The sequence below is a fragment of the Cheilinus undulatus genome, linkage group 8 (assembly GCF_018320785.1).
Source record: "Cheilinus undulatus linkage group 8, ASM1832078v1, whole genome shotgun sequence".
NCBI classification, from domain to species: Eukaryota; Metazoa; Chordata; class Actinopteri; order Labriformes; family Labridae; genus Cheilinus; species Cheilinus undulatus.
In genome coordinates, this window is record NC_054872.1 from 274,958 (window position 1) to 297,722 (window position 22,765).

The 22,765-nt window shown below is 43.8% G+C and overlaps 1 protein-coding gene across 5 annotated transcripts in view; it reads left to right on the forward strand.

The window, feature by feature from the left end:
• The window catches only part of spire1b (spire-type actin nucleation factor 1b), an 86,965-nt gene that overhangs the window by 22,470 nt on the left and 41,730 nt on the right, over positions 1 to 22,765 (forward strand). For all 5 annotated transcript variants that reach the window (XR_005992196.1, XM_041792955.1, XM_041792956.1 and 2 more), the window contains 3 exons: positions 13,876 to 14,118; positions 17,440 to 17,565; positions 19,346 to 19,420. Coding sequence is in view for 4 of the 5 variants with exons in the window: in XM_041792955.1 (XP_041648889.1) it covers positions 13,876 to 14,118; positions 17,440 to 17,565; positions 19,346 to 19,420 (444 nt within the window). In the remaining variant the exon portion in view is untranslated. The remainder of the gene's footprint in view (positions 1 to 13,875; positions 14,119 to 17,439; positions 17,566 to 19,345; positions 19,421 to 22,765) is intronic.

The following is a 22,765-nucleotide window of genomic DNA, read 5'->3' on the forward strand; positions in this document are numbered from 1 at the left end:
CAGAGATCTGAGGGTACATGAGAGGAGAGTTTTCCTCACAGTTTAACGTGAGAACAGTGACACACCGATCAATGAACATGTCTGACATATTTCATATCGATGCACCGCTGGTTGATAATCATTACATTTGTCCTTTATGTATTATATCTAGGCTTTCTTAAAGCAGGCTGATGTGATGGAGCCTGCTGCCCCAGATAGATCTACACTGCTCAGAGAAATACAGGAAACACTTCAGTAACACATCCCAAATCTGGATGAATCAAATATATTCCAGTTTTTATTCATTACACAGAGGAATGCACTGTCATTAATGTCATTAACAAAGTCATTAACCCATGGAGGACTGGATTCAGAGCTCAAACTAAAAGTGGAAAAATCAGATCACAGGCTGATCCAACTTCTGTGAATTTCCTCAAACTGAGACTCGGTTCTGTGTTTGACCTCCATGTGCCTGTCTGCACTCCCTACAACGTCTGGGCATGCTCTGGATGAGACCACATATGGTCCCCTGTAAAAAATAAAATATCTAAAAAAAAATGAAGAAAAATGCTGACACATATTACTAAATATAATACATAAAAGATGATAAATTACACAAAATATAAATCTGAAAGAGTTCAACTGCTTTTTCATGTGGCTGAGACAGATACTTTTCAGGTTTCTGAGCTAACACCTTTTTCAATGACCTTTGAGCCCAGATGAACCTAAAACCCAGCTGGGACTGCATAAAGAGTCCCAGCTGAACTGAAATCCTGTCCTCTGTTAACCATAGGAGAACTAGTAAAGGAGTTCATACACAGACCACATGATGCATGTATGCTAAGGAAAGTGCCTCGTCTTTAAACAGAGTTTAGCCTACCTGCTGGTGATCTGTGAACAATCTAAGGTATTGTGGGTTAAAGAGAAAATAGTGCATGTTCATCTTTTTCTTCTTGTAAACAAATATTCACACACTTCATGTCTGCAGCGCTGCATTAACAGTCCAAGTGTGGACGCCTGATGCACTACTTTCTTTTTCTGTGGCTCATCTCGCACACATATACTCCAGATCAGTCATGCAGTCATTGAGTTTTCATGCTTTTAGCCAGAAAAATGAACTTGTCCTCATTGTCAGCAGGAAGAGCAGACCTGCTGGCAGTAAGTAGTCTCACTAGTTTCACTAGCAACAGAGGCTGCAGGTACTGCGAGCTAGCACTTTGCTAACTTAGCAAGATATGTGGTCTCACTGTTCCTCCACCATACAGGTGGGTTGGAGTCCAGTGAAATGCTGTCCACTGCCTTGTATGAGGTAACCTCTTCCTCCACCAGCTACAAAATATGTTTCTGTCCTTGCTTAGGGTTAGAGCTCACCAAACAGTCAGTCATGGCTGATCTCTGGACAGGAGGAGATGAGTTAGAGGACACTGGCTGTTTTCGAATTGGCCTACTGCATACTCACAGTATGCAGTACGTATTGCACACAGTTTACTGTGTTAGACAGTAGTATGCAGTTTGACTGCCAGTCAGACGTTATTGTGTAGTATACTTGGCCCGGTTTAGCTGGTTTCCAGTACACAGAAGTACGTCATACCTTGGTCAGTATTAAATGATGCTACAGTGTTTTCCATCCATTTACGTACAGAAAAACCTGGGAAGTGTTTTTATTTGATTTTTGGGGATTTTTATAGCCATTGTTTTTAGTTTAGCATGTATAGTACAGTGAAAGGACACACTTGACGGCACCTTTCTGGCCGTTACAAGCCGTAATGGCAAAACAAAAACAACAGTGACCTTATTACAACTTGGTTCGCTATAGTACGTGCTAAAAAGATGAAGATAAAAGGTAATGGCACTTTTTGTAAACGTCAGCCGGTGAAAGTTTCGCCGCTCTCTGCTATTACAAACTCTGACCCAGCACTTTGCATTGTGGGTAACAGTAGGCAAAGCAGACTGGTCAGATGCATACTGTGAAATTTTCGCCAATCAGTACGTCATCCGGGTATTTTTGGCATACTGCAACTTTTGCATTTGTTCGCATACCACATACTGCATACTACATTTTGGGCAAACCAGTATGCACTGCTAGTATAGTAGGCGAATTCGACAATGGCCTGGGTGTCCTCTCCCAGGAGATGAACTGACCTCTGCTGCCTCCTCATGCCATAAAACCAGGGTTGCCAGGTCTGTGTGACAAAACCAGCCCAATGGCCAATAAAAACTGGCCCAAAACCAGCCCAGTGACCGATAAAACTAGCCCAAAAACAAGCCCAATTCTGAAATTCAAAATAATACAGTTAAAACCTCTGCCATACTGCATATATTGCTTGAGTGCCCGCAGACATTCTGCTTTTCTGTGGGTGGCGTGTGTGTCTGTGCCATGGTGCATGTTTTCCTGCCTCTCTGAAGGTCGTTTTAATTGTACTTGAGTGTAAATAGAGTAGTTTCTCTGCTACAGATATGAAATACTCATACACTAGACACAGGGGTGCAACTACCTACTTTCTGAGGGGTATGTGGATACATCACAGCCCCCCCGCCAGCTTAGAGCTATGAGAAGCTTTTCAAAGAGCTGATGAATCATGGGTGTGTGGGTATTTATATTTCATATTTGGACATTTACTGTAGTTGTGTGACTCTGTTAACTTAAAGGGATGCTTTCTATTTTTTTCTCTAATTTTTGATACTTTTAGCTAAAGGGGGAGGGTCCCCATGTTTTTTCTTTGCCCTGGGCCTCCAAATGGCTAAAACCAGCCCTGCCTCACTGCAGCTCCCCCTCACAAATCGTCCTGCCAGTTTGTTGCTTTCATTTCTCTGTTTCTGCCCTTTTGACAGTATTTATCATTGGGACGTTTAAGATCAAATAAAACACCCACGTTTGGACAAGTTTTACTCAGTTTTACATTATTTTAAGATGTGATCCATGTGTGTTTGGCTCATTGATGATGATGCGCAGCACAAAAGTCATCATCAAATACGAGTATGGGAGAGCATCGGCAGGAAATGACTGAAGAAATATGTTAAAACGAGGGCATTAGAAGCTTCAACACAAGACAGCACATCTTTATGAAGGTATTATGGACTTACTGAAGAGACGCACCGTCAGCGGACGTCCTCTGCGCTCTTTTACGCACGTTCCTCCGTCTGACGGTAATAATAACCAAGTTTTCATTTGAATTTGGCAATTAAAGTCTGTCTTCCTTGTGTGGACTTAGATTTATTGATATGACTTGTTGCAGTCTTTAGGCTACTGCTGACAGTTTTCACTTTTATAGAGGATTTCGGGAGAATTTTCTTTTGTAAAGTAAGCCTTATAAGAGCCACAATTCAAATGAAAGCACCCGCATGCTTGACGGAACTGGAGAGCCTATAGTGTGCGTGTGGGGGACAAGAGGAGGGGAGGTGAAGGAGCGGAGGGTTACCTAATCAGAAATGTGCCTCTGTTATTGATCATATTGTTTACACATGCACAAACAGCTGTTAAATACAGAAAATGCTGACTCGAAATAATTTGACCCCCATCGCTTTGGCACTCCTGTGCGCCGCATATAGTGCATACCCACTTTTTGCGCCACTGATAAAACATAAAAAATGGGTCTACTCAACCCGCGGACAACAAAATCTACCCATGGGAGTACGTTAAAAGTAGCCCAATTCTGCGGTAAAACCGCGGACCTGGCAACCCTGCATAAAACAGAGAGCAAAACCTCAATGAAAAACAAAATTAACTGACATTTGTGTTTCAAAGTAAGTAAAAATATTTTTGATGCTTAAGAGAATTTGCCTGATACCTGTTCTTCCATGGCTGCAGTTTCTGTGATGAGGCCGTTGAAGACTCTGTTCATAGGCATGTAGGCATCATCCACACGAGTGTTGTGGTCATTTTTTTAGAGGTTTAAGGACCTCAGTGACCTCCTCTGCAGGTCTCACTGATCTGTCAGTGTGGTCACATCCTTCTTGAGGGCCTTTCCAGCAGAGCTGAGTCTACAGCTACCTGATGCCCAGGGTACTCTCCAGCATGTCGTAGCTGGGTGATGACATCAGGAAATACCGTAATTACGGCAGGTTACTTCCGTTTTGTCCACTTTCCTGTGTCCACAGGAAAACCATTCCCAAACAGGAGACTTTAATGATTGCAGCGCTTGCTAGCTGCAGCTGCAATGATGGTATACCCATGCAGTGTTGCCTTACACCCTTCCTCTCCCTCGCCTCAGAGATGCACACACAACAGCATGGCGACCAGGGCAAATCTTAAGTGTTATCCTAAGAACCATATATTTTTGCTAGCTGTTTGGACCTGGTTCAGGTTTGCAGATTCGGACCATGAACACACCACAGCCCGCCGCAGTATCTGTGACAAAGCTGTGGCAACTAAAGGAGCAGTGCTGAAAATGCAGCTGAGTGACGAAAGTGTGCTACTAGCATAGCAAAGTGATGAAAACAGCTCATTCTGAGTCAGCAGGAGGTTTAGCTCTAGCAGCTACAGCAGCCAGGAATAAGCAGTTTTAATTGATCAGAGATCGGCAATTTGATCCAATTAGCCCAGCCGATCATTTGCCTCAGCTGTTGTAGACGGAGAACAATTTACGACAGGCAGTAAACCAGAGCATCTGAGCGGAGCGGAGCGGGAGCAAGCGGGGAGCGCGAGCGGAAGGATTTTGGCCAGAGTGTGGAGCAGTTTTTTCAAAAAAGCTGGACCGGCACCTTATCTTGCGCTCCATCTCACTCCAATTTCGCTCTGGTACTGCTAACACCATGCGTCTGAAGCATGTCTCACCCAATGCATCTGCAAGAATTTGTATCCGTGAAGCATCCCGTGTTGGTTTCACTGCTCCTGCAGAGAGACAGCGACATCCAGCACGTCAGACTGGGCTTTCCGCCGGAATAATCCGAGAGACTTGAGATGCCTGCACAGTGTTGATATACTAATATTAACACCATCGTCATTTTTTTAAAACATCAGTATTTCCCAGTGTCTGAAACCGAGAAGATGGTAATGGTAATGCGCTTCCGTGTTTTCGTTGAGTGAGCGGTGAGTGATTTGAGTGGAGCGGGAAGAAACTTGAGTGTAAGGTGGAGCGATAATGAGCGGAGCGGCATGAATCCCCTCTGAGTGGACGAACGGGGGAAAGAAACAGCTCTGTGAGCGAGGAGTGGGAAATCTCATCGCTTCATTCCGCTCACATGCTCTGCAGTAAACACACCAGTAGCAGTAGCAACATTAGCATTTCTGTGTTTAAGATGTCAGCGGTGTGGAAAAATTTCAACCATGAGAGTGAAAACAATCCACCTCTTTCAGCATCTGTAACATGACTGTTTCATGAGTTGGTAGCAGAACAGCTGTGTTTACCTCTACAAGTTTGATCCGTTATCTACAAAATAAACCTCTGGACTTTAAGAGGAAAGACAAGAATCCTCGATAGAGCGATAAGGCCAAAAACATAACTGAAGAAGTCATCGCTTTGGACAACCATCCCATCTACGTGGTGGAGAATTTGGGTTTTTGTCATCTTCTTGAGCTTTTAGACCCACGCTATGCCCTCCCGTCTCGACATTACATTACTGACACTGCTTTACCAGAGCTGTACAACAAAGCAACACCATACCAGAGGATTTAAAAAGCGACATCACTGCCATTAGCTCCACTGCAGAGGTTTAGAGCTCTGATGCTAGCCCCACGTCACTGCCGTTAGCTTCACAACAGATGTTTAGAGCTCTGATGTTAACCCCACGCCACTGCCGTTAGCTTCACTACAGACGTTTAGAGCTCTGATGTTAGCCCCATGTCACTGCCGTTAGCTTAACTACAGAGGTTTAGAGCTCTGATGTTAGCCCCATGTCACTGCAATTAGCTTCACTGCAGACATTTAGAGCTCTGATGTTAGCCCCATGTCACTGCGGTTAGCTTTAGTACAGATGCTTAGAGCTCTGATGTTAGCCTCACGTCACTGCTGTTAGCTTCACTACAGACGTTTAGAGCTCTGATGTTAGCCCCATGTCACTGCTGTTGGCTTCACTGCAGACGTTTAGAGCTCTGATGTTAGCCTCACGTCACTGCCGTTAGCTTCAATACAGACGCTTAGAGCTCTGATGTTAGCCCCACGTCACTACCGTTTGCTTCACTACAGACGCTTAGAGCTCTGATGTTAGCCCCACGTCACTGCTTTTAGCTTCAATACAGACGTTTAGAGCTCTGATGTTAGCCCCATGTCACTGCAATTAGCTTCACTGCAGACATTTAGAGCTCTGATGTTAGCCTCACGTCACTGCTGTTAGCTTAACTACAGACGTTTAGAGCTCTGATGTTAGCCTCACGTCACTGCCGTTAGCTTCACAACAGATGTTTAGAGCTCTGATGTTAGCCCCACGTCACTGCCGTTAGCTTCACTACAGATGTTTAGAGCTCTGATGTTAGCCCCATGTCACTGCCGTTAGCTTAACTACAGAGGTTTAGAGCTCTGATGTTAGCCCCATGTCACTGCAATTAGCTTCACTGCAGACATTTAGAGCTCTGATGTAAGCCTCATGTCACTGCGGTTAGCTTTAGTACAGATGCTTAGAGCTCTGATGTTAGCCCTATGTCACTGCTGTTAGCTTCACTACAGACGTTTAGAGCTCTGATGTTAGCCCCACGTCACTGCTGTTAGCTTCACTACAGACGTTTCGAGCTCTGATGTTAGCCCCATGTCACTGCTGTTAGCTTCAATACAGACGCTTAGAGCTCTGATGTTAGCCCCACGTCACTGCTGTTAGCTTCACTACAGACGCTTAGAGCTCTGATGTTAGCCCCACGTCACTACCGTTTGCTTCACTACAGACGTTTAGAAGTCTGATGTTAGCCCCACGTCACTGCCGTTTGCTTCACTACAGACGTTTAGAAGTCTGATGTTAGCCCCACGTCACTGCCGTTAGCTTCACTACAGACGCTTAGAGCTCTGATGTTAGCCCAATGTCACTGCTGTTAGCTTCAATACAGACATTTAGAGCTCTGATGTTAGCCCCATGTCACTGCAGGTAGCTTCACTACAGACGTTGAGAGCTCTGATGTTAGCCTCACGTCACTGCCGTTAGCTTCAATACAGAGGTTTAGAGCTCTGATGTTAGCCCCACGTCACTGCTGTTAGCTTCACTACAGACGCTTAGAGCTCTGATGTTAGCCCCACGTCACTACCGTTTGCTTCACTACAGACGCTTAGAGCTCTGATGTTAGCCCCACGTCACTGCTTTTAGCTTCAATACAGACGTTTAGAGCTCTGATGTTAGCCCCATGTCACTGCAATTAGCTTCACTGCAGACATTTAGAGCTCTGATGTTAGCCTCACGTCACTGCTGTTAGCTTAACTACAGACGTTTAGAGCTCTGATGTTAGCCCCACGTCACTGCCGTTAGCTTCACAACAGATGTTTAGAGCTCTGATGTTAGCCCCACGTCACTGCCGTTAGCTTCGCTACAGACATTTAGAGCTCTGATGTTAGCCCCACGTCACTGCCGTTAGCTTCGCTACAGACGTTTAGAGCTCTGATGTTAGCCCCAACTCACTGTTGTTGGCTTCACTGCAGACGTTTAGAGCTCTGATGTTAGCCCCACGTCACTGCCGTTAGCTTCACTACAGACGTTTAGAGCTCTGATGTTAGCCTCACGTCACTGCTGTTGGCTTCACTGCAGAGGTTTAGAGCTCTGATGTTAGCCCCACGTCACTACCGTTTGCTTCACTACAGACGTTTAGAGCTCTGATGTTAGCCCCACGTCACTGCCGTTAGCTTCACTACAGACGTTTAGAGCTCTGATGTTAGCCTCACGTCACTGCTGTTGGCTTCACTGCAGAGGTTTAGAGCTCTGATGTTAGCCTCACGTCACTGCCGTTAGCTACAATACAGACGTTTAGAGCTCTGATGTTAGCCCCACGTCACTGCCGTTAGCTTCACTACAGACGTTTAGAGCTCTGATGTTAGCCCCAACTCACTGCCGTTAGCTTCACTACAGACGTTTAGAGCTCTGATGTTAGCCCCACGTCACTGCCGTTAGCTTCACTACAGACGTTTAGAGCTCTGATGTTAGCCTCACGTCACTGCTGTTGGCTTCACTGCAGAGGTTTAGAGCTCTGATGTTAGCCCCACGTCACTGCTTTTGGTTTCACTGCAGACGTTTAGAGCTCTGATGTTAGCCCCATGTCACTGCTGTTAGCTTCACTGCGGACGTTTAGAGCTCTGATGTTAGCCCCACGTCACTGCTGTTAGCTTCACTACAGACGTTTAGAGCTCTGATGTTAGCCCCACGTCACTGCCGTTGGCTTCACTGCAGACGTTTAGAGCTCTGATGTTAGCCCCACGTCACTGCCGTTAGCTTCACTACAGACGTTTAGAGCTCTGATGTTAGCCCCACGTCACTGCTGTTGGCTTCACTGCAGAGGTTTAGAGCTCTGATGTTAGCCCCACGTCACTGCCGTTGGCTTTACTGCAGACGTTTAGAGCTCTGATGTTAGCCCCACGTCACTGCTGTTGGCTTTACTGCAGAGGTTTAGAGCTCTGATGTTAGCCCCACGTCACTGCTGTTGGCTTCACTACAGACATTTAGAGCTCTGATGTTAGCCCCACGTCACTGCTGTTGGCTTCACTACAGACGTTTAGAGCTCTGATGTTAGCCCCACGTCACTGCTGTTAGCTTCAATACAGACGTTTAGAGCTCTGATGTTAGCCCCACGTCACTGCTGTTGGCTTCACTACAGACGTTTAGAGCTCTGATGTTAGCCTCACGTCACTGCCGTTAGCTACAATACAGACATTTAGAGCTCTGATGTTAGCCCCACGTCACTGCTGTTGGCTTCACTACAGACATTTAGAGCTCTGATGTTAGCCCCACGTCACTGCCGTTAGCTTCGCTACAGACGTTTAGAGCTCTGATGTTAGCCTCACGTCACTGCCGTTAGCTACAATACAGACGTTTAGAGCTCTGATGTTAGCCCCACGTCACTGCCGTTAGCTTCACTACAGACGTTTATAGCTCTGATGTTAGCCCCAACTCACTGCCGTTAGCTTCACTATGTACGTTTAGAGCTCTGATGTAAGCCCCACGTCACTGCCGTTAGCTTCACTACAGACGTTTAGAGCTCTGATGTTAGCCTCACGTCACTGCTGTTGGCTTCACTGCAGAGGTTTAGAGCTCTGATGTTAGCCCCACGTCACTGCTTTTGGCCTCACTGCAGAGGTTTAGAGCTCTGATGTTAGCCCCACGTCACTGCTGTAAACTTCACTACAGACGTTTAGAGCTCTGATGTTAGCCCCACGTCACTGCCGTTAGCTTCACTACAGACGTTTAGAGCTCTGATGTTAGCCCCAACTCACTGCCGTTAGCTTCACTATGTACGTTTAGAGCTCTGATGTAAGCCCCACGTCACTGCCGTTAGCTTCACTACAGACGTTTAGAGCTCTGATGTTAGCCTCACGTCACTGCTGTTGGCTTCACTGCAGAGGTTTAGAGCTCTGATGTTAGCCCCACGTCACTGCTTTTGGCCTCACTGCGGACGTTTAGAGCTCTGATGTTAGCCCCACGTCACTGCAATTAGCTTCACTGCAGACATTTAGAGCTCTGATGTTAGCCCCATGTCACTGCGGTTAGCTTTAGTACAGATGCTTAGAGCTCTGATGTTAGCCCCACGTCACTGCTGTTAGCTTCACTACAGACGTTTAGAGCTCTGATGTTAGCCCCACGTCACTGCTGTTAGCTTCACTACAGACGTTTAGAGCTCTGATGTTAGCCCCAAGTCACTGCTGTTAGCTTCACTACAGAGGTTTAGAGCTCTGATGTTAGCCCCACGTCACTGCTGTTGGCTTCACTACAGACGTTTAGAGCTCTGATGTTAGCCCCACGTCACTGCTGTTGGCTTCACTACAGACGTTTAGAGCTCTGATGTTAGCCCCACGTCACTGCCGTTGGCTTCACTGCAGAGGTTTAGAGTTCTGATGTTAGCCCCACGTCACTGCCGTTGGCTTTACTGCAGACGTTTAGAGCTCTGATGTTAGCCCCACGTCACTGCTGTTGGCTTCACTGCAGAGGTTTAGAGCTCTGATGTTAGCCCCACGTCACTGCCGTTGGCTTTACTGCAGACGTTTAGAGCTCTGATGTTAGCCCCACGTCACTGCTGTTGGCTTTACTGCAGAGGTTTAGAGCTCTGATGTTAGCCCCACGTCACTGCTGTTGGCTTCACTACAGACATTTAGAGCTCTGATGTTAGCCCCACGTCACTGCTGTTGGCTTCACTACAGACGTTTAGAGCTCTGATGTTAGCCCCACGTCACTGCTGTTAGCTTCAATACAGACGTTTAGAGCTCTGATGTTAGCCCCACGTCACTGCTGTTGGCTTCACTACAGACGTTTAGAGCTCTGATGTTAGCCTCACGTCACTGCCGTTAGCTACAATACAGACATTTAGAGCTCTGATGTTAGCCCCACGTCACTGCTGTTGGCTTCACTACAGACATTTAGAGCTCTGATGTTAGCCCCACGTCACTGCCGTTAGCTTCGCTACAGACGTTTAGAGCTCTGATGTTAGCCTCACGTCACTGCCGTTAGCTACAATACAGACGTTTAGAGCTCTGATGTTAGCCCCACGTCACTGCCGTTAGCTTCACTACAGACGTTTAGAGCTCTGATGTTAGCCCCAACTCACTGCCGTTAGCTTCACTATGTACGTTTAGAGCTCTGATGTAAGCCCCACGTCACTGCCGTTAGCTTCACTACAGACCTTTAGAGCTCTGATGTTAGCCTCACGTCACTGCTGTTGGCTTCACTGCAGAGGTTTAGAGCTCTGATGTTAGCCCCACGTCACTGCTTTTGGCCTCACTGCAGACATTTAGAGCTCTGATGTTAGCCCCATGTCACTGCGGTTAGCTTTAGTACAGATGCTTAGAGCTCTGATGTTAGCCCCACGTCACTGCTGTTAGCTTCACTACAGACGTTTAGAGCTCTGATGTTAGCCCCACGTCACTGCTGTTAGCTTCACTACAGACGTTTAGAGATCTGCTGTAAGCCCCAAGTCACTGCTGTTAGCTTCACTACAGACGTTTAGAGCTCTGATGTTAGCCCCACGTCACTGCTGTTGGCTTCACTACAGACGTTTAGAGCTCTGATGTTAGCCCCACGTCACTGCTGTTGGCTTCACTACAGACGTTTAGAGCTCTGATGTTAGCCCCACGTCACTGCTGTTGGCTTCACTACAGACGTTTAGAGCTCTGATGTTAGCCCCATGTCACTGCTGTTAGCTTCAATACAGACCTTTAGAGCTCTGATGTTAGCCCCACGTCACTGCTGTTGGCTTCACTACAGACGTTTAGAGCTCTGATGTTAGCCTCACGTCACTGCCGTTAGCTACAATACAGACATTTAGAGCTCTGATGTTAGCCCCACGTCACTGCCGTTAGCTTCGCTACAGACGTTTAGAGCTCTGATGTTAGCCCCACGTCACTGCTGTAAACTTCACTACAGACGTTTAGAGCTCTGATGTTAGCCCCATGTCACTGATGTTGGCTTCACTGCAGAGGTTTAGAGCTCTGATGTTAGCCCCACGTCACTGCTGTTGGCTTCACTGCAGACGTTTAGAGCTCTGATGTTAGCCCCACGTCACTGCTGTTGGCTTCACTGCAGACGTTTAGAGCTCTGATGTTAGCCCCACGTCACTGCTGTTAGCTTCGCTACAGACGTTTAGAGCTCTGATGTTAGCCCCACGTCACTGCTGTAAACTTCACTACAGACGTTTAGAGCTCTGATGTTAGCCCCATGTCACTGATGTTGGCTTCACTGCAGAGGTTTAGAGCTCTGATGTTAGCCCCACGTCACTGCTGTTGGCTTCACTGCAGACGTTTAGAGCTCTGATGTTAGCCCCACGTCACTGCTGTTGGCTTCACTGCAGACGTTTAGAGCTCTGATGTTAGCCCCACGTCACTGCTGTTGGCTTCACTGCAGACGTTTAGAGATCTGATGTTAGCCCCACGTCACTGCTGTTGGCTTCACTGCAGACGTTTAGAGCTCTGATGTTAGCCCCATGTCACTGCTGTTGGCTTCACTACAGACGTTTAGAGCTCTGATGTTAGCCCCACGTCACTGATGAGTCTCGCTACACACACCTCCACCTATAAGTTAAAGCGTGCAGTATTACATTCATGCCAGTTTCAACACAAGAAGCTACAGTTTATTTTAAAGTAACAGAGGGTAAAGAAATAAAAGTCAGGGAGGGAAATGTGGTTTAGCACCTTTAGAAATGTGTATGTAATAAGATGAGTTCCTTTTATGTGATATTTGGGTTTTCTTGCAGTGTTAATGATCTGGTTCTCTGCTCTGTTTAAGCTGCTACATTTTAATTAGGACCATTGTTTTTAATCTGATTCATATGTTTTTGATCCTATTCAGGTTAAACTGGTTACTCCACTTTAAAGTGGGGTTAGGATGTTTTTAATTCATTTTGAGTTCACTTTGTTGTGACTAAAATAGTCAAGTTCATGATCACTTCTAAGTGGAATTATAATATTATTATTTTATTTCAAATTCATTTATTGATTAATTTGTGATTGTGCCAATTGACTCTGCTTCATCACCACTAAGCTGTAATTTTAGTAATTTCTTTTGCTGCTCAGGTCTGTCAGCTGTTCTGACCACTCTGAAGTGGAGTTTTGATTGTCTGATTTAATTCAAACACTACATTAAGTGAAAATGTAACTTTATTTTGTACTTTATTTTTTTATTTTTATTTTGAATGATTAAAGTGAAACAGACATTCTGAGCAGAAATGTGATTTTATGTTTTTTTTACAACGGTGTTGGCTGTACTGTGTTAAATGGAATAAGTTTAAGGTATTGAGTCAGTTTACTTCAGTTATTTTGCGAACAAAAACTATTGAAACTCTAATCTAGATAATTATGAGTAACAGATCAGGACTTGGTATCAGTAGCTATTTGAGTTTGTTTTCAGCCCAGTGCTGCAGAGATTCAGCTCAAAGTCCCGACCGGCTTCATGAGTCCATGTTCAGTCCTAGAAGCTTCACAATACGAGCCCGTAGCTGTTTGTATTTATTGAGGGCTTTTATTTTGAAAATTCCCAGTAGGAAACATGGTGTAGTCAATAGGAGCTTGACTCACCTCAACATTACAGAATAAAAGGTAAAACTAGAGGAGCTGTTACAAAGAATTGAACACAGAGAGACTTAAAACACATGTTCTGAGTTCTGTCTGTGAAGATAAAGGAAAAAAACATGCTTCGATTAAATCTCTTTGTCATCTGTGTGTGTTTTTTAACAAGGATAAAAAAAACTGTATTTTTTTTAAATGAAAATCAGAGATTAGATTTTTAGGGGTGTTGTAGTATTCAGTCTTTTTGCTGAATTGATTTTTTCATGGAATGTCTCATGGAGCACTGATGTCAGACCTTCTTCCATGTTTACAGCGTGTAGCCATGCTATTGTTATCACCAGCTGATATCGTCTCTTGATGAATACCTGCTTTTTTAATATCGCCGCCTAGTATCCAACATGTGTTAAAAGATTTGATGGGTACAGACAGTGAAAAAACAACACCCTTATGATCTGACAAATGTTCAGATCTATCAGTTGTTAAATATTTATGTCTAAAAGCTGACGTTCTGTGGTGGAGGTAGGCACCAGTGTACGCTGGGACGGAGTGGAATGTCATCATAAATGAAAAACTTCAGACTTTGAGAATGTCTTGACATGACACCAAACAGAAAATAACCCCTCAAACATGTAGACAGCCTTCATCGCAGTTTCAGGGAGGGTGTTTTGGTCAGTCTATCACTAGATTCTGCCATGGTCATGATAAAGTGGCTATCAGCTGCTCCTTCAGGCCTAAGTTGGTCCTCAGGCTGACCTGTTGGTTGTCTGTTCTGCTTTTATAGGTGATAGAGTCTCTGGGTATCATGATCTACAAAGCCCTGGATTATGGTTTGAAAGAGAATGAGGAGAGGGAGCTCAGTCCTCCTTTGGAGCAGCTCATCAACCTCATGATCAACAGTGCTGAGGCTGAGGGAGACGTCTGTCCAGATGAAGGCTACGAGGCCACAGAGGAGGAGGAGGAGGATGAAGCAGACGATAACCCGAGAAGCCTGTCCACTGTTCAAGGCTACAGAGACATTCTCAAGGTACTCATTGCAAAAATAAATTCTGTTGCTCCTTCTGGAGGTTAAAATAGTCAGACATATTGGTAGAAATAAGTACTGAAACAGCTAATATGAGACCAACCTTTGAACTGTACTCAAAAATATTTGCCCCTGAACTTTTCTAACTCCATGCTTTGTTTCAGCTCATTTTTGTTTATTTATTTGTGTATTTGTCAGGGACAATACATAAGCATTGCTACATTTCATTACAGTGGAACCCATGCAATGTATAGAAGACTCCTAGCCAGGGCTAGTAGCAGTCCTGGCTTTTAAGGAATGACACTCATGATACAATAAAACAATGACATGAATGAAGAACCACACAGATGCATAAAAAACAGCAACAGGCAGGCAGACAGAGACATGCAGACAAATGACTAAAAATGACATTTAAGAGAACAAGGAGTCAAATATGCTGATGATATCAAACATGGAGCTCAGTGTTCACAGGTTTGCCGTTGTTTGAGCCATTGTTTCACTGTGTTATGTTATGGTCTGAAGTCAGTTAGGGTTTTTATTTCTGATGGGAGAATATTCCAGATCTGTAGGCCTTGAGAAACAGATTTTTGCTGGTTTACAGTCTCCACTAACTGCTGCTCTTTTAACACCTCCTTTACTGGAATATTTTTGAATCATTTCTCTGACCAGATGAGGAGCAAGATCATTCACATACTTAGATATCAGTTCAATGAATTAGAAATTTACGAAGTTTTCAAAGCTCAATAAATCAGGCTTTTGTTTTTTGTTGTTCTGATCCAGAGTTTTTAGGCTCTGTTTGTACAAAGACAACAGCAGTTTCATTCCAAACCCCACATGATAGGATGATAAATCCTTGCATGCATGTAAAGCTGCAGCCTTTATTGGTAAACAAGATCTTATAAGTCGAAAGCAGTTCAAATTAGTCCTGATGGTCTTTGACAGTTTTCTGTTATGCGCCTCAAATTTTAGTTGTGAGTCCAGGACAACTCCTAGATATTTAAATTCATTTACTTTCTCTGTTTCCTTCTGATCAATATTTATCATAAAATCATTACATTTCTTTTGTCTCAGAGAGAAGCACATAGAGAGAATTTTTGCACAGTTCAAAGTTAAAAAGTTGTCTTTAAGCCACTATGACACACTGATCAACTGTCTATTAAGCAACTCTGTAGCTTGCTGTGGAGATTTAGATGAAACACAGATGATGGCATCATCCGCATACATTTGGTAGCACACATCTTTACAGCTGTCTGGTAGCTCATTTATGTACAGGCAAAAGAGCGGTGGTCCCAGAATAGAGCCTTGTGGGACGCCCACATTACAGTTCTGAAAGGATGATACGGAGCTATTCATCTTGACACATTACATTCGGGATTCCAGATATGACTTGAACCAGCTGAGAGCTTGTTTGGAGAAATGTACAGTAGCTTTTTAAAGTTTACTCAATAGTTAGTGGTGATTCACAGCAAGGGCGTCAGTTTGTTTTGAAAAGTGGGGGGGACAATAACTATTAGCATATGTGCATGCCATCTCAGTGCTGTCAGCACGGAGACCAACGCGCTTTTACGAATACAGTGTCGAAGTCAGTGAGAGAGCCACTGGCTACAAGATTTTTAATAGATTAAATAACCACCTTGATAGTCCATGTGTGCTAAATGGAAAAGGTCTTTACATCTGTCTGTATGTGTGGGCTGAAATGCAGGCTCATCCTCATCATTCCAGTCCGTCAAAATGACGGAGATCCTTCAAAATTCTCTGTCATCTTTCAAAAAAATCTGTCAGTGACGGAGAATATTTGGTCAACGCGACCTCTGGTTGGCACAGACGCAAATCTACAGCAGCAGCACGGCCTGTTGCCTCGCAGAGGTCTGCTGGGTCTCTTTACAACTCTTGCACGTGGATGGTGCATTTAGGAGCGTCGGAATTTTCTATACTACTGAAAATAACCGAGGTTACAATGGCTTACACATGAAGGATTTGTGTGTGGTGGGGACAAAATTACAAAAAGGTGGGGGGGACACATCCCCCCCGTCCCCCCCTAAACTGACACCTATGGTTCACAGTACCAAAGGCCTTTTCAGGTCCAAGAATACTGCTCCAACAACTCTACTGCCATCTGAAGATCTTTTAATAGTTTCTGTCAGATAGCAGGTTGCCATTTCTGTTGAATATCCAGATTGAAAACCAAATTGTTGTGGGTGAAGAAGCTGGTTACTTTCTAGAAAACTGACCAGTTGCTCTGCCACTATTGTTTCAAGGATTTCTGAGATCACAGGAAGGATTGAGATCAGCCTGTAGTTACAGGCTCTGTCAGGTTCATCAGATTTAAATATCGGTGTTATAACTCCTTTTTTGGGGGACTTTTCCTGTATTAATGGATAAATGTAAGATAGAGTTATGTAGTTGCTTTATTCTTTGTTGAATTTTGCCCTCATCCGTTGCTGTAATCACACAGGAGTTTGGTTTGTCTTTTACTGGAATGTCTGATGCAACCATCAGCTGGAAATTTGCGGCTAGTTCCTCCACTGATTGCACAAAGTAAACTTATCACAAAAAGTAAGGAAATTTGTGTTTGTTACATTATTTCTTTGTTGTAACAATGCTTCTTGGCAATTAATATGACACTGTTGGAAAGCCTGTTTATTTCCCTTTTGAATGGAGCCACATTTGTAAGGGACACCAGCCTGGTCACATACTGCTGTGGGATGGCGTCCCATTCTTCCACCAGCATCAGTCTCCAGTCAGCCAGTATGGTTGTGTTGGTCACTCTGACACCAACAGCACGCCCAAGCTGATCCCACAATGTCTGTCCTGCCAGCAGCCCTGACCTCAACCCCACTGAACTCTTGTGGGATCAGCTTGAGCATGCTGTTGGTGCCAGAGTGACCAACACAACCACACTGGTTGACTGGAGACTGATGCTGGTTGAAGAATGGGACGCCATCCCACAGCAGTGTGTGACCACTCCCAGATTCTGGAGGTAGTCTCTGATAATCCCCGCTCTCTGGGGGTTAGCGTTGTCATCTTGGATGATAGAGTTCGGTCCCAGACTGTGGAGATGTGGGGTTGCCACTGGTTGTAGAATCTCATCTCCATATCTCTCTGCATTGAGATTTCCTCCAATATGGACGAGCCTAGTTTTTCCAATGAGGGAGATGCCGCCCCACACCATCACACTGCCTCCACTTAAAGATATTAGTCTATTGGACAGATAGATAGTCATTAAGTCTAAATAAATCTCTTTTAGTCATGACTATGGCAGAAACAGCTCTTTGATCTGCAAATATAAATCTCTTTTTCTTGTGCTTCTCTGTTTCATTGAAGCTGTGCAACAGTCATCTCCCGAGGCTATCAGATGTCTCTACTCACTACCAGGCTGTTTGTCGGGCTCTGTTCACTGAAACTATGGAGCTGCACACTTTTCTGGAGAAGATCAAGAGTGCCAAAGAGGTAGGAACTACAATTTACAGTCTTTTCTGATTCTAACCATGGAGCCTTGGGGCCGGACTAGGAGAGAGATTTTTGTTAAGACTGCTGCTGATACTGAATCACTCTCATCTAAGACTCAAGCCATGAACCAAACCATGGGGCAGCTGTGGCTCAATAGATATAGAAGGCTGAGGGTTTAAAGCCCCGCCCCTGCAGTCACATGACGATGTCTCCTTGGGTAAGAAAATAATTGCTACGACTGCTGCATCAGTGCTGTGTGATATGTTTGAATGCATATGAATGGGATCGGTTAACAGTCATAGCAGCTCTGTATGCAGGTAGTGAATGTGTTGTGAACAGGTCAGAGATAGGTGATTCATATTTCCATTGCACTTGTGTGTGGTGTATGACCAATATATGGGCTATAAATATGAAGTGAAGTTTTCATATCTGCCAGTACCACAAATGATGTGGTGAGCTGGTATCTGTCAGTACTGATGTGATGATATTCTGCACTGTATGCTTATGTCTGTCTTCATTGTAGTGCCTTCTTTTGGGCCCTCTAAAGACTGGCTCAGACTACAACACCATGTCAGACTACGTGACAAGACTCTTGTCCCGTCATGGGACTCGGGGAAGGGGTCAAAGCGAGTGAAACAGAGCGACAACAGAAGCATTTTGTGTGAAACAAGCAGTATTTAGAGAAGTAAAAAAACAAAACAAGACACAATAATGGTCTCTCTCTCTGATGTATGAAGACGGGGGCAACATGGACCAGCTCTGAGACATGAATGTAATAACATGTCACTGTATGTACACATAAATGCCCGGAGGGAGAAAAATTTGGGGCTTGTACAGTGTCATACAAAGATGAGACATCGATAATGATGCTCCCTGATTGGTCGGCATCAGAACTCATGTTATCGACGCCACGTCAGGTTGTCAAACTAGATGCAAGAAAAATTCTGGCTAGTCTTGTTGAGTCATGGTTGCAGGGTGTCTTGGACGCATTGTCGATCATACCAAGACCATTTGTTGTTACCGACACGCATACTTGGGCTCAACTTTTGAGGATGAGCTGTGACATTGCAGTCAGGCCAAAATCTGAATGTGTGTAGTCTGAGCCAGCCTTTAGTGGACCACATTAGACTGTAGTACCTCTGCATTTGATGGATTTTCACTGACATTTTCAATCATTTGTATTTGAAAAACATATTTATAATTCCTCTTATGTTTAACTGAAGTGTAAAAGTATAATGGCATAATTTAGAAAGAACCTTTTGCCATAAATGAATGACAGCTTTGTGCATGCTGGTGCCCCACTGCATACAGAAGGTGCCCTTCTATTATTGTTGTCCTTGTACATCAAACATCCTGAGTCTAATCCTGGTCCTGTATATCCCTGATGGTTGAATTCTTTATTGATACCCATTGAAAACATTTATCCATAATAATAATCAGATTAGCCAGTAGCATGGCCAAGTATGGCTCCAATCTTTGTAGGCCTATAAATAAACTTTTTCTTTTATTTAAAAAATAGTTTTAGCAGCTGACAAAGTTTAAATGACTGCTCAATGTTAGTCAGAGTGGTTATTTTTCTGTAGTACCACTGAGGCTCCTGTAATGTTCTATAAAAAACATAAATGATGCCCAATTTTATGAAAACTGGAATGCAAACTGATTTCTGTCTGTAAAGCATTGTGAAAAGATTACACTGAAAATACAGCACAAAGGTAGTTAGTCAACATGTAGTTATCTTACTCTGTATTATAGCTCAACATCTCTTTTTCTCTGTTGTCAGAACCTTCGGAAAATGGAAGAAGAGTCATCAGTGGACTCCAGCCAAGACCTAAATGAACTACAGAATGCTGACTGGGTAGGGTACCTCACCCTTTTTTCTTTGAACCTGCCTCAATGATAATTCTACTCAGATCTCTCCTTATTAACCACAGCCCTATTCTTCTATTCAGACAGTTGAACTAATTCTTTGTGAAAGGGACCAGAGTCTGGGGCTGGTGGTGGGTCGACTGGACCCCGGCTAGACTGTTCTATTGGTTTGGTTCTGGTTTAGGGTTCAGGTTGACCCATAATCATCAGGCAGTATCTGGGACATTAAGGTTGCCAACTTCTTCAGGACCAAAAGTCACAAAAGGCTCTTTACTTTTCACAGCTCAGTGCCCGAGTGGTGGTTTATACACCACTGTGCTTGTCATAACTGTATGTTTATGTTTATGTTAGCAAACCCCCCAAAAACCCATAAACTGACAAGTCCTTCCATAGAGCTCCAATTCTGAATATTTTTTATGTTTTTATCCCAGAAAATCAATGAAACCATGATGTTATGTCAGTGATACATTCATTGGAAAAAGAACTAATAATGCCCTTTTCACCTGGGACCCTCTGTAACCCCTTACCTACCTCTCTAGTATTCACCTGTTAGGCCCCCAGGGGACTTTTTCTTTTGCAGGTAATAAACTATAGTGTTGTTGTCATTATCCAGCATGCCTTTTTATTAAAATAGTCAATTTTTAAGGTAAACCTTGGCACACGAGGGCACGCAGTGATGTCCGCGGTAGATTGCTGGATCGTTGGCTCTGTGGTTGGGGACGTACCATGCAGGGGTGTTTGGATTAAAAGGTTAAATAGTGTGATGGGTGTTTGGATTAAAAGGTTAAATAGTGGGATGGGTGTTTGGATTAAAAGGTTAAATAGTGTGATGGGTGTTTGGATTAAAAGGTTGAATAGTGTGATGGGTGTTTGGATTAAAAGGTTAAATAGTGTGATGGGTGTTTGGATTAAAAGGTTAAATAGTGTGATGGGTGTTTGGATTAAAAGGTTAAATAGTGTGATGGGTGTTTGGATTAAAAGGTTAAATAGTGGGATGGGTGTTTGGATTAAAAGGTTAAATAGTGGGATGGGTGTTTGGATTAAAAGGTTAAATAGTGTGATGGGTGTTTGGATTAAAAGGTTAAATAGTGTGATGGGTGTTTGGATTAAAAGGTTAAATAGTGTGATGGGTGTTTGGATTAAAAGGTTAAATAGTGGGATGGATGTTTGGATTAAAAGGTTGAATAGTGTGATGGGTGTTTGGATTAAAAGGTTAAATAGTGTGATGGGTGTTTGGATTAAAAGGTTAAATAGTGGGATGGGTGTTTGGATTAAAAGGTTAAATAGTGGGATGGGTGTTTGGATTAAAAGGTTAAATAGTGTGATGGGTGTTTGGATTAAAAGGTTAAATAGTGTGATGGGTGTTTGGATTAAAAGGTGATTATATGCTGACATGATAAAGGTTAAAATTAAAGGAATTTTTCTGTGTTCTTGGAAAACAAGTGTTTATGATCACAGTGATGCTTAGTATTGATTAATTTATTGATGGGTGACATTCAGCACACTTTATTTTTGGGTTTTATCTATGTCAAAAGGTTTTACCTCACGCTGATGTGAGACGCCGAAATAAAATCAGTGCGTCATAGAAGACATACAGCATTGGACTTTTCCCTCGCTGTGTATCTGCGGTCTGCTGCAGACAGCACTCATGTTACCTCAGCCATAACCAGCTGAGTGTTTTTCTCTGTGAATGATCTATATATATACGGATAAAGATGTAGATGTAGTCAGCAAACTAAAGCTGTGTTTCCATCAGGGGTCCGGTTTGATTCAGTTAAGTTTGGTACGCTAAATCCCAAAATAGTTAGCGTTTCCACAGACACCCGTGCTCTCACTTGGTGGGCGGGCTGTAAAAGCATGCATGTCACAGACAGCGTGAGTCTGCTGGTCCAGCTGCAGAGTTATAGAAAGGATGAGTGACAGAAATCAGTCAGGAATAAGCAGTAGACAGCTTTATTTCAGCTGAGAGTGCTTTTAAAAAAATGACTACATCTTAATGATGTAACTGCTGTCAGTACAGATCCTCAGCTGATGGAATACGTGAACAGAGACGGTTTGAGTCGTAACACCACGTTAATATGTGAATATATCTAGTCTAGAACAGTTTATACGACAAAACATGAAAGTTCAGAGCTGTACTGTGAGAATTCACCTCATTAAAAATAAAGTAAAAGTTCATCTGGTGTTAAAATCAAGCTAGATTAAGTCAGAAATCCGGGGTGCGCTGATCTCATTTTAAAATAGTCTGCAGCCTGAGGCTTTACCAACCCGTTCAACAACCACAGAGCAACGTTTTCACAGGTTACCTAACGTAAGACGTAGATTAATGAGAATGAACTGTTCAAAGGCTTCGTTTTCACAAACCTTCAGCATTAATTTAGTTTCTCATCCATTGCAGAGGGATCAGGCTGATGTGGGCCTTCGGGCTCTGCTTTGTGTTCTTAAAATCATCCAGATAAACATCAGGAAACTTGATTTGTGGCCTGATACCAATGTCCACAGTTTGGATCTCCGTCCAGTCCAAATATTACATACATTTAGGCAGATATTGGTCCGTTTTTTTCCCGTTTTGGCCCGCTTCTCACAGCGCAGACTTCCGTGTTAACAGCTCAGAGGTGAGCAGCTGAGTCATGTGACGTCAGTGCAGCCCCTATTGTTGTGTGTGTAGCTCCACCTTTTTGGTACAGTTAGGTAAGACTGGCACCCCTACGAAAGGGTTGCCAAAAAGTGGGACGGTACGGGTCGGTTTGTTGGGACCTTTTCTCTATGGAAACGCCAAAAAAAGCATGCCGTACCACACCGAACTGAGCTGGACCGCTCAGTGGAAATGACCTATAAGGAGCGAGACCCGTCTTGCAGCCTCTGTATGAAATATATCCACACAGCCGAGAGAGGAGAGGAAATCCTCTTTCCCTCAGCTGCAAAACTTTAAGTCACTGCTAGTTAGCTTGCAGCTAGCTTGTTGAGGACGCTGCCTGGGGCAGAAACTATCAACAGGCCTGCGGGGGGTAATTTCAAAATAAAAGCATAGCTTGATGCATCAATTTAGATTGATGTTTTAGGCTTTCCATCGATCTGATTGGATAATCAGTCAACCAATCAATATGTTGATATAATCAATGAATGGATACAGGAAAGCAGACTTCATTCAACTAAAGTTTAAGGAAGATGCAGAAATACTGTCGCAGACACCTTTAACCCCTTGCTTTCCTATGCAAAAAATCAAACTATAACTATAACTGTAAATAACTATAAATTTTCTGGTAACAAACCAAACAGAGAAAAGACTGGGAAGCCCTCTTAATGCAGGGGAGCCAACAGATTCTATTACACA